This window comes from Condylostylus longicornis, unplaced genomic scaffold, assembly GCF_029603195.1.
Source record: "Condylostylus longicornis isolate FDR11 unplaced genomic scaffold, ASM2960319v2 ptg000244l, whole genome shotgun sequence".
Taxonomy (NCBI): domain Eukaryota; kingdom Metazoa; phylum Arthropoda; class Insecta; order Diptera; family Dolichopodidae; genus Condylostylus; species Condylostylus longicornis.
Window position 1 is genome coordinate 116537 of NW_026578211.1, and position 13328 is coordinate 129864.

Consider the following 13328-nt stretch of genomic DNA (forward strand, 5'->3'; position numbering starts at 1 on the left):
GGTGCCCAAATCATTCAGACCGATTAGCCTCACATCGTTCTTATTGAAGACGATGGAGAAAATAGTTGACAACTATGTCCGGGTGGGACATAGTTGTCAACTATTTTCTCTGTTCCGCCTTGCTACTACCCTAGAAAGCACAATAGAACAGGAAGAGGTGGCGCTATGCGCGTTCCTGGATATCGAGGGGGCCTTCGACAACACTTCTCATGAGGCGATTGCCGGCGCCCTGTGGCGTAACGACGTGGATGATAGCACCTCTCTATGGATGTCCAATATGTTGGCTACGAGAGTTGCGTGGCCAGGGGATGCCCACAAGGTGGGGTTCTGTCTCCGCTAATGTGGAGTTTGGTGGTGAATGAACTCCTTGATTCAGCCTGGAAAGGGGGTATTGGCAACAGGAGATAATGATTATGTCGAATAGCCGGGCTGCGATTGGAGCGCTGAACTCGTTTTCAGTATCCTCTGCGGCAGTATGGGGCTGTTTTGAGAAGCTCAATGAGTTAGGCAGATGCAACCGGGTCACACTGTGTTGGGTGCCGGGCCATGTGGGCGTGGAAGGAAATGAGGCCGCTTGCAAGGATGCGCTTGCAAGGAAGGGGGCAAACACACCTCTTCTTGGGCCGGAGCCCTTCTGCGGAATCGGACCTCATACTATTCGTTGGGAATTGAGGAAGGAATCAGAAAGAAGGCGGTCAGAGCGCTGGAGAAGTCTTCCAGGGCTCCTGCGAGAAGCGATTATGACCAGAAGCGATTTAAGAAAATTATAGGGATCAGCAAGAATCAGGTAAGAGTCCTCACCGGCATTTTGACGAGTCACTGCAGACTTAGGTGACACCTCAGTCGGTTGGGCCTGGAAAATGAGGATACTTGCAGATTCTGTGGGGAGTATGGAGAGACCTCGGTGCACCTCCTGGGGGAGTGTGGCGGGGTTACAGTCTTCTGGTCCTCACAAGTTGCTTGAGTTCATCACGAGGGTGGGTCTCGAGCATGTGTTGTAGGGCATTCCCCGCATTTGGATGGGGGCGAACAATAGATTATTATACGTGGTCGCGGTGCACTGTTGCCCCCGTTGTACAAATCTACACTCTACAAAATGCGTAACGCCAATACTCCCTAATGATGTGAGTGAGAAGGTTTAGATTCACAGTTTTCAATTGCTTTTCGTTGCATTTCTGCTCTAGAATAACGTTCCATTTAATTTTAATAAATGTTTTGATTATTTTTGTGAAAATACTATATGCTGAGCCATATAACTTATATTTAAGCCATCGCTAATTTCACTTAAACTGTTCTTGTTACGTACTTGCTTATGCAGTGCCACCAGCTTCTCCCTTCATTGAAAGTGGGTATAACATTTGTTCTACTTTTTAAAAGAAATAACACTTTACTAAAAAAATACAAGCATACACACTTTGAAAGATTTCCTGAACATCCGCTAATGTTAATAAGATGTCATCAAAATAACTTTCAATTGTTTTCTTCTAAAAAACTATGTTTTAGGGTTTTGAAAGCTTAAACTATGAGACCAACATTTTTGTATTAAATACACTAACAACAACAATTTTCTTAACTCATAAAAGTTCATTCATTTTTCGACTGATTGAAAAGATTTTCACTTCTTATATAATATACCAATTTAATGTTGAGTATAACTAAGCAACTCACGTACACTTTTAAAAAATTAATTATATTTATTAAAATGTTAATCATATAAATTTCAATAACATTTAAATTAACGCTTTTATACTATTGAACATGCGCCATGTGCACAGATTTATTTTGCAAGTGGCTTCAATAAAATCAAAAGAACCGCTGACTGATTTTAAATTTATATTCTTATTATTCATTATTATTATTTAAACCACATAATAAATTTCAAAAAGAAAACATCTTATTCTGACGGCTTCACAAAGAGATTGTTTAAAAATATAATTATTAAGGTATAGAGTAGTAATGAGATCAACCACATTTACTAAATGCATACCACAAGAAGGTTTGTGTTTTAAAGGTCGTCTTATACGTCGTATAATTGGAAAATGTACGTTCAATAGTTATTGCATTTAGCATTATTCTTTACAGTTCCTTGATTTATACATTAAAAATAAATTTGAAATTTTCTTTTTGCGCAAATATGAATATACCCGATACTATTTAAGTGCATTTATACACAAGTATACAATACATAATTAAAATTTAATGCACATTACGTAATGCATAATGAACGTACAAACTTATCTTAAGTATATTTAAAACTATCCATGATGTTAACCCAAGCAACCGCATAGTATTATAATAAAACTGATATACAAATCGCATTCAATTTAATATTAACTTACATGTATATTAAATACGCAATTATGTGCATTAGAAATTCAGAAGCCATAAGTAATTTTTAATTAAGTGGGAAAAAAGTAATTAAACATATTGTTTTCTTTAAAAACGTTATTGAATATTAATGAGCATCTCAACGCAATTTCTTTGATCGGCGGAAGTAAATTCCTTTGTTAATCAAATTTTTTTAGTTGAATGCCGTTCATAAATGCAGAAACAAAATGCGACAAACGGGTAACTAGATCAGTCAACAGGTGAAGCATCATCAAGCAAAGAATATTTTATCATAAGCATATATGAACGTTACATAACGTGTAATTTTAAACACACAGTTACATAATAAGCGTATGTAGGTTTAGTTTAATTGCTTCAGCAGTATCTCCATATAACAAACACCTATAATCCCTAGAGTTTTTTTCGTATAGAGATTTTACTATGGCATAGTATAGAGATTTTCGAAAAAAATGCAACAAGAATGTTATGCACAAGTCACAACACATTCTAAAAATTTAAATATAGCTCCGTTCTCGCAGACCACTGTTAATAATGACATGTGAATTGTCAATATCCACCAAACGTCATTAAAATACAGTTACTATGATTTTGTCACCAAATTAAGATTTTTTTTAAGGTTTTTTTTAGTTTGTTACATGGAGGGCATATTTACTTGAAGTGCAAGTGAATTTTTTGTTATTAAGGAATGGCGTCAAGTAGAAAGCCGTTCTATGGAGATGGCGTTATATAAAGGTTCCTCTGTATTCATTAAGAAAAATCATGAACAAATCAAAAATCTTAAATGAATTCTTCAGTAACTGACAGTCAGTCAGTCACGCGGGACAACAATACAATTATAGGGGACAACTTCTTGAATTATTGTGAGTACTCGCCATGATTTCAACGATGTTTTGTACAGTAATTTTGTAGATAAGTAAAAACTAACATTTAAATTTTGAGTTCCAGAATTTATCTTCGAATTTTCGCAGTACAGCATAACTTTCGCAGGAAGATAAGCATAACTACTATACTAAAATAACAATAAATCAAAGTGTTTTTGCCAAATCAAATTGTATCCAGCTCACATCTAATTAAGAAATTCTGATTTGGAATAATGTATTTGTTTCTTTTTAGTCTTTTTAAAAACTTTTGCTATTATTGCTAACAGTGAATCCGACACCTTTCGTTTTCAACAATAAACATAATTTTTCTTTTAATCCCATAAAGAGATTCAAAAAACAAAACATGGTCCTTATTTAAAGAATCCTAAAACAATATTATCCTTAAGTTTAAGCTTCATTTATCTCTTAAACCATATTGAGCACGTACACAACGCATAAGCATCATCAATATTGTTTGTTGAGCATTCACATATTTTTGTTTTTACATTTTATCACATCGTTTTTATCAATAAATCAAAAACAATGTTTTTTATATGCTTAACTTAACACTATATTCGCATTATTTTAAGATCACCTTGTTTCACATACATTCATACGCATGTTTAGCATTATATTTTAAAAGATCAAGCCGGTCAAGTGTAATGAATTAATAGTAGCATCTGTCTAGCTACTCAATTGTAATGTTTTGTCGATAGATTATATGAAAAGACCAACTACAAAATAAGGAGAATAAAAACAAAGAGGATATTTTTATTTAAAGATTTTAGAAATCTATAAGATTTGAATAAACCGAGGAGATGAAACTCAGCTGTAAAAACACACGTACCGACGTACGCAATATAAATGTTCATATACATATGTGGTTGATATTAATAGATTAACTGTGAGAAGATTTAATGAAAGAAGAAGAGCTAGAGAAAATCAAGTTAATCAAGTGATCAAATCGATCGTGATTCTTTTTTTTATTGCTGTTATCGTTGAGAATCTCTACATATAATTCCGATAATATTCTGTTTTTCATATTTATTTTTTCGTTTATTTATAATTCAAATAATCAAAATAATTTGTTCTCTGCCAATAGATAAGACAAAAAAGCAAATCTTATACCACCATGATAATGGTTACCTTGATGATTACGATATCATTCTCTATCATGATCATTTGATACTCTTATACCATTAATCAATGTAATAAAGATATAGTATTCTTTCCTGAGCAAATTTACATAAATATGTATATACTTTATCTCGAAAAGTTACAATACCAATAAAATAAATACATGCATATATTGTAAAAGCGTTATACTGTTCATGATATCAAAAAAATTTGGCAATAGGAAAAAATGCTATACATTCCGTATGCTGAACGAAGCTTGTTTTTTACAAGAAAACAAGTAGTATTCGTATTGGTAGCAGAAGTAGTAAGAGAGTAGTAGTAATAGTAAGAGAGTAGTAGTAGTAGTCAAACTAACATCTAGTAGTAGTAGTAGTAGTACTAGTCAAACTAAACCAACAAAATTTTGGTAAATTTTCCTAAAATTCTTGTAGCTCGAAAACGGTTCCGATTTAACATTATGTTCTGAGCAAAAATTTTCCACATTTTTGACCCTCTATATATTTAAGCAGTTAATCAAAATTGGATATATAATATTAATCTAGGACTTTTACGGTTTCAGCATTAATCTCATATGTATAATAAGCATTTGTTCTATTTCTTGAATTTTGGAAGAACGAATTTATTGTTATAAAAATATGATGTTCTTGCGATTTAACTATGCCAACGGTGATATCGGAACAAAGGTAAACTATGAGAATGAAACTTTCAACATTGGTAAAGCAATTAATTTTCATCATTAATTTCAAAAATGTTAGCAGAACTTCTCATAAACTATTTATTACACAATGCTAGCATATATTATGCCTCATAGTTTCGAAGATCACTTCCATTCTAATTAAAATTAATAATTAATATTCATAGTTTTTTTATTTGTCATTTTTTGTCTTAATTAACGCGCCTTATTAGATTCTAACTCTTTTTGTATTAAAATTTTAATTTTCGAACGCTTTTAATATGCAGTTACAATATTTAAAAAAAAAATTGTTTTCTTTTTTAACTTTAAGAAAAGGTTTTTGATAAATCAAAATTTTAAAATTCTCAGATTTTAAAAAGATTATTGACCCCGCCAAAACACAATTCATAAATTCAATTTTAAACTTGCATAATATAAAACTGAATTTTAAAATTAAAATTCTGAAGAATAAAAAATAAAGCGGATTCATTTCTCTTATACCTGCTGCATTTTAAAGAATAGTGCTGAAAAGATTCTTTTAAAATTTTGAAAATGAATTTATGTAAATAATTAAAACAAAAAACAATTGGAAAAAAATATATTAATTATGAGAAAAAATTATAAATGTAAAATTTTAAATTTAAACTTTTGAACCCCATACTTATGTGAGAATCTGATAAGGTCAATTAACTTACATAATATTTTTTATAGAAGAAAACTGAAATTTAAAGTATACAAATTAAGCTATTGCGAAAACTTCAAAGTAAAGCTTCTTCAAATATTTAAAATAGTCCTTTCTTACTTGTGCTGCACTACAAGTAAGAAGGGGCTACTTTAACAAGTGTGGTTGTTATTACGACAAGGAAATATTTAGTGTTATCGTTGGTAAATCGATATGATGCGAATTGCTTCTCGGCTTGAATAAATCATGTGATTGGATTCGCAATCCAAAGAAAATGTTGCCTGATGCATATGCCGTCCACATGTCTTTTCACAAGGCTCGTTCAAATATATTAGTATAGTTACAATCTTAGGTAAGTATTATTATTAAACAGCTGAAGTATTTATTATTAAACAGCTGAATATAGGTAAATAATCTATTATTTTAATATTAATATATAAATATATAAATAATTTTTTTCGTTTACAAGTGGAAACACTATTTTTAAAAACAATCTACTGCATTATTTAAATTACTTTCATTTATATACAAAAAAAAATTTATCTAAATTCTAAATAAAATTAAAAAACAAGTTACTTACGTTATTTTTGTATGAAATTCTCTTTTCTTTTGTTCGATTAGTTGAAATTATGATAGCTTAATATGTTGGATGATAAGATAATTTAGTTGACTGTTGGATGCGTGATGCATATTTTTCTTTTTATTGTATTATCTACGACAATTGAAGCGGACTTGTTGTATTGAAAATGAAAATAATGTTGATTAAATCGAAATTGACATCCAACTTTCTAAGTATGAGCCAATATGTTTGAAATGTGTATGTGTTGTATTACGATGAATTTAGGCTGATGTTCATAATGGACATCTAAGCTCCTTAGCAACGATCATTTTTCACATTTTGGCAGTGAAGTATTGCTATTTCATGTGTTCCTATTTACTGTTGAATAATTTTATTGTTTTCTTTTTATGTAAGTAGCAGTAAAATTAACACTTTTTTTCAGCGTTAATGCTTTTATGCTTTGCACGTCTCTACAATCCTGTAGACATATTTTATGTAACTTTTGCAGTTTCTGCGTTTTTCTCTTCGGATTAATTATCGTTAATCATAATTTATGTAATTATAGTTATTATTGTAGTTATTTAATTCATTAATTATTATTTTAGCTATTTGAGTAGATTTAGGTGCAGCTTTATCTAATATGTACGAGCATAATGAAATTATGTTAATTTGTTAATTATTATAATATTATATATTGTATGTATATAATATTAAAATTAAATATATTTTTGAGATAATAATTAGAAGTGCAATTATTATTTTAATTGAGTACTTTTTAATTAGCTAAGATGTTCTTCTTAAGATCAATTTAGGCTGAACCAATTTGAATGAAAACTAACACTTGAACTAACACTTGACTGCTGGATCAAATTTTGGCGAATATCAAGATGTTATACGAGTATTTTGGGAATGTTATGGCTGTTTGATTAGGTGCTAAAGGACCTTTCCATAATATTTTGTAAGAGTTTCGCTGAACTAGAAAATGTACTTTCCGGTTGGTAATTGTTATTATCATTATCTAAAACTATTACACAAACGCGTCATTTTACTTGTCTTAAGAAAGTTATTTTGATACAGAAGCTCAATATCGGAGCAGTTGTTTTGCGAATGAAGACTTATACTAATTCTTATTTTAATATTATATTTCATATTATAATCATCATATTTATTACTATTTACAATATTTTAATGAAATTATAACTTTATTGCTAAATATGTAATTATATTTTCTATTTCCATTTATTTTTGTAATACTTTAAACAACAAAAAAATAAAATCAAACAAATGTAAAGAATATTGCCGAGTATACATAAATTACTATTGAAAATCATGAATAAAGATTGTATAACAAAAAAAAAAACCTTTTAAAAGCAAATTCACGGATAAGAAATTCTATCATCTCTATTTTTAAAAGCCAATTAGTGTAAATGGCTAATAAATTGATGTTCCTGGAGGAAATTTAAATAATCTATATTATAAATTAATTTAAAGGCTTAAGTTAGAATCTAAAAGTTGTATAATTATAACAAAATATATGAAAGCAAAATATTTTTAATTTATAAAAATTTATGGGATCAAATATCACAAATGCTTTAAATTTTAATAAAAATATTAAAGATAATTATTAATTTTTTTTTTCATTTCCATTTTTAAGCAGCATTTTATTTAATAAATTAAATAAATATGAAAAAAATAAAAGAGGAAATAATATGTAGCCTTGATAAAAGTGTTCATGCTAAACGAAATGAACGGAAATTACAATAGTGATCTGAACAACTTTGAGGTTCAATTTGGTATGATATCAATATGTTAGTTGCTGTCCTAAAAATATAACATTAGAATAGCTTTAATTGTACTTTTCGCGCAAAATAACATTCAAAAATACAGAGTGGTATATATTCTATGCTTATTATGTCATTCGGCTTCAAATACATTAACGCAGTATCCTACGAATTTGACATAATCATATCTGTTTGTCATATCAAATTTTTTCCTTCTACCGTTTGTACTCGTATAAACAAGAATGTATATTACAGCAGCCGTACGCAAGTTATAAATTTTTTAATATGGGGAAAAACTGACAACGTGCAAACTAAATTATTGAAAGTTTAAGAAAAAAATATAGAAGAAAAACTGAAAAAAATCCGAGATAGATACCGAAAAAAATTTTAAAATTACTTTTAGGAAGGACGATCTAACAGAGTGCAGAAACTGAAATAAAAATAATGATTAAACAATGTTAAAAAGAAAAGTTGGGAAATTTAGTGCTGCAATAAAAGGAGAACAGAGAGAGCTGAGATTGTACCGAATATGCGAACTTATTAAAATTCTAAAAACCTAAAATTAAAATATTTGGTTACTTAGTATTCAAAAATCTTATTTGAACTTCACTTGTTAGCTCACCTTAGCATGCTCTTAAAACAATCAATAATTTAGAAATTTTATTATATTGATTTTAACTTTATTGTTTAGAACTTCGACCCAAAAAGAAAACCCAATTAAATTAAATACTCCTTTATTGGTGTTGCTTTAACCACTACATTTACTATATTTTCATTTGCACTCATTATTTTACCAAGTGTCAACTTAAACCCATACATATTAATTTTATGACATTAATATAGCTTAAATGAGTTATTGTTATGTTCTTTCTTAATATTAAGGAATTCTCGTCTATATTATGTAGATGATTCAACAAATATTTGAACTCTTGCTTCAAATATGCTTATGAAATTCCTTTTTCTTCCTTTTATATTTTCTTTTATTCTGAAATGTATAATAATTCTTTAATTATAATTTCCATATAAAGTGGATATAAATTATTATTAAAAATTTATGTTACTATAATAGCTTAATTATTCCGCACATACTCTTTTAATATAAATTTATTAAGATTAGTTTGGTTTTGAAACACATATGTATACGGAGGCAGAGGTTATTTATTAAAATTAAAAAATAATATTAATGCAAATTGTATGCCTATATACTTCAGTAAAAAATTTTTAATTTAATTTCTTCTTTGAGAACTTCATTCGCAGAGCTAATTAACATTAACACTCAAAGTAATTGCTTAATATTTCATATTTTATAGCAAATAAATTTCTTATTAGCTACTCCACCTTTTTATTGTGAACTTATTTTTATATGTATATACGAGTTTGAATCTTATAATTTTTCCTAGACAAAATTTTAAATTATTAAGTTCAAGTTCTGGTTAGTTGTATTATAATACTTGAATACAGTGGTAATTGTTAAACTTTTGTTGTTGCATAGGAAGTTTTAGTAAAATTGGATACTATGAAAAATATAAATTTATATTAACCGTGTACCTTTTCTTTTGTTGAACTAGAAGAGATAGAGCGATTCTAAGTGTTTTTTGTTGTGATCATCAAGAATGCATAAAATCAGCTAATGTATGATAATAAGTTGTAGAAAGAAACTATATATGTGTCCTATATTTTTACTAACACTTATACCGTCACCAAGTTGTAACTAAAGCTCATACAATCTACATACATGCGAAAAAATGAGTTATTACAATACTATTATGAAAATACGGGATGAATTCCTTACTTAAAAATGATTGAAAAAGTGTGATTTACTTAAAGAATGCTTGGTGTGCTACATTTTGCCTCTTTTTAATTCCCATATAAAGTGGATATTGTTATAAATGATATTTTCGATACTATCAAAGGTTAATTAAGCGGCACATATACCCTTTCAATATAAATTTATTTATAGTTTATTATGTAGGTTTAGTTTTGACATAATGTATATTCATCATGCTATAATGTGTCTATTATGCAATATAAAGAAATTATTAGTCATGCCATGTGCTTTAATAAAGTAATTTAGAATTAATAATATTATTATTAAACACCGATGTATTTACCACCACCGAGAACGCACGCATTCTTCAATACATCGGTGTTTATTTTCGCCTTTCGAAATTTCATTTGCAGATCTAATTATGACATTAACATTCAAAATAACTAGCCTAGCAATACCAAATAATTAGATTTATACAAATTTTTCCTACACAAAATCTTAAATTATCAAGTTTATTAATATAAAATAATTTTAGCTTATAGACCTATTATATGTAGAATTTGATAAACACTTCACAGAATACTCAACATTCTATACAATTACCTAGTCCCTAAGTTATATTACATTTTATGGTTAGAAACGATCTACTGAATATTGCTGATTACGAATTTAGGGTTTTTTTTTTCTTCTGCGTTATTATGACTTTTTTATTTAGTAAAATTCTGTAATCATACTGTATCAAATCGTTTAAGCCACTCTTTTTAAATGATACTGCATTCAGATTAAAAGCATATCATATAATGAATTTTCTATACAACATGAAGTGTTTTATATAAAATAATTAGCTTTCAATTTCAATAAAAAATTGAAACGAAAATTAAAACGAACATCAATCAAACATTTTTTATGTTCATGTTCGATATCAAACAATACAAAACCAAAAACAAAAAAGAGAAAAGCAAACACTATTCACATTTGTTTTTTGAATGAATTTGATAGCGATGCACGCAAAGTAAAATAAAATTTTGTTTTTATTTTTTTACAAATTTTAGTATCCATTGAGAGTTAGGATAGTAAAGAAGTGATTGTTGCCAATCAGTTTAATAAAATTTTAGTGTAATGTGTAAAAGAACCGCGTAAATTATTACGTTTTGAATTTTTGTTTTTCGTTTTCATTTAATTTTTTTTTTTAGTTATGTTAACATTTTGATTAATTACATATGAATAACATTTTCTTTTACATAGAGTAGTGAAAAAATAAGAATTTATTCAAGAAAAATATTATAAATAAATCATTTTAACGCATTTTGTTGAAATGAAATTGTATTTCATGTAAATTAGTGCAACATAATATTACTCGTATATAAGAAAGAATATTTTAAATAAAAATATGTAATATAATATACAAATATATACGTATATCAATATATATGTATGCATATAAAATATTCATTTTGTTATACATATTAATTAAAATGTGTGCAAATTTATATATGATTGGCATTTCCTGGATTATTGTCGTTGATTACGTTTAATTATATAATATCTATATAGATAGACTATAGGTACCTTAATATACACATACTTATATACAAACGAAAATAATATTCTTAAAATATACATATACATACATAAAGTAAAACAAATTAAAAAGGAATACTTAGCATTAAAATTAGTTTTGAATAAAAAGTGATGAATTATTTTGATCTTTTGAAAAAGATTGAATTTGATAATTAAAAGAAGAAAATTTTGAAATAGGTACTTTGGAATATCAACCTAGTAGGATGATGACATTAAAAATGAATAACTTAAGAATGTTTTCTTATATCAATTGTGGAAATAATAATCGAATTTGGAAAACAGTTTACATAATGCTAACAGGTAAGGAATTTACATTTTATTGCATAAATTCTATGTTCTAGAACTTTGTATTTGGAATAATTAGATATTATAGCACTTAAGGATTAAAGCAACATTTTCATTTAAAATAGATAAGGCATTAGAAATTTGTGAAAAGCAGTTAATATAGGCCATTTATTTTCTAACAGTTAGAAAATATTTAAAATGTTCAAAAAATTTTTTTTCGGATTAATAAATATGGAGTTGAATCCGGTACTATAATGATACTAAAACAAATTATCTTTAACTTTCTTTAAACATTTAAAATATATTAATATTTATAGGCGCATTTTTAGCCCAGTTCCTTAAAAGTTTTGCATTCTAAAACTAAGTTATTACTGAAAGATCATTTTGTTTTACGTAGGTGTATTTATGTATTTTAAATTTGAGATAATAAGAATACAATAAATTTTTTATATACAGGGTGCTTCGTATAAGGTGGAAAGTTATTTCACGGATGATTCTCTGATCAATTTGCAGCAAAACATTGTGAGAGAGAGGGGTGGGGTGGGGTGCGGCAGATATATGCGTTTTCGTTTGTTGAAAAATAAATGTTAAAAGATTTTTCTTGCAGATGAAGGAATACTTATAACTTCGGAACCATGCAACATAGAGTAGCCATTAGAGGCCTATATAAGTAGACATGTTAAGCCCGATTAAAAATTTTTGTTGTGAGTAAAATTTTATCAAGTCTAAGTAGTGGAAAGAAATTTGGTTCGTATTATGAATATCCCAATGGCATTTATTTTTTCATAGACTTCACTAAAAGTAAAGAAATTTAAAACTGTAATTTCAGCGACTAACCGTTATAGGTTATAGAGTTATAGATTTGTGAATATTCTATACACTTTTGTTATATTTATAATAGATTTTAAAATATAATTTTTTTCATTTATATTATAAGTGTAGCTTGTAATTAAGATGCATTAATGAATGATATTTTCATAATGAATTTAATTTAAAAAAATATCAAATTACATAAATATTTGCTTATATTGTATATAAGTATTAACTAGCTACATTGATTCAAATAGGAGGAAATTTAATCTTCTTAATTGATCTTACGGACAATTTTATAAAATTTTGCTAGAAAAAGCTTATTCTGTAATATAAGGATTCCCATTAAATTAAAGTACGTTCTATATAATTATAAACTATATGTAAGTATATAATATTAGATTCTAATTGATTAAACAGATGTTAAAAATTTATACTCATAGTATGAGATTATAAAGCATGCCGGTAATTTTACTTTTGTTATTTTCCCATTTACTTTCACATTGTATACTTACAAACTTTTTAAATTTTTTTTTTTAGATTATAAAATGTATAACAAGAAGTATAATGAGAGATAGTTAAAATAATGCAAATTTTTCTTTATTGCCGTATACTCACATAATATTTTCTATATTTAAGTATACCGGTTATAAAAAAAAAAAATTAAGTCTGAAAATTTTGCAGCTTTAAATGACTGACAAGAAAAAGAAAAAAAATAAAAATTATAGAAATTAATGTTATGAACGAACATTGGACAATAATCCATCATAAATGACAATAAAATTAGCATATTAAGGTATAAGTGTAGGTAATAATAATCAATAAATTCTTTATTTATCATAA

At 27.5% G+C, this 13328-nt stretch overlaps 1 protein-coding gene across 1 annotated transcript in view; it reads left to right on the forward strand.

Moving 5' to 3' along the window:
• Positions 1-11501: 11501 nt before the first annotated feature.
• Positions 11502-13328, forward strand: part of LOC129616598 (putative uncharacterized protein DDB_G0277255) — a 66716-nt gene continuing 64889 nt past the window's right edge. Inside the window, exon 1 of the mRNA XM_055532232.1 lies at positions 11502-11690. Within this exon, the coding sequence (XP_055388207.1) occupies positions 11594-11690 (97 nt within the window). The 5' untranslated portion in view covers positions 11502-11593. The remainder of the gene's footprint in view (positions 11691-13328) is intronic.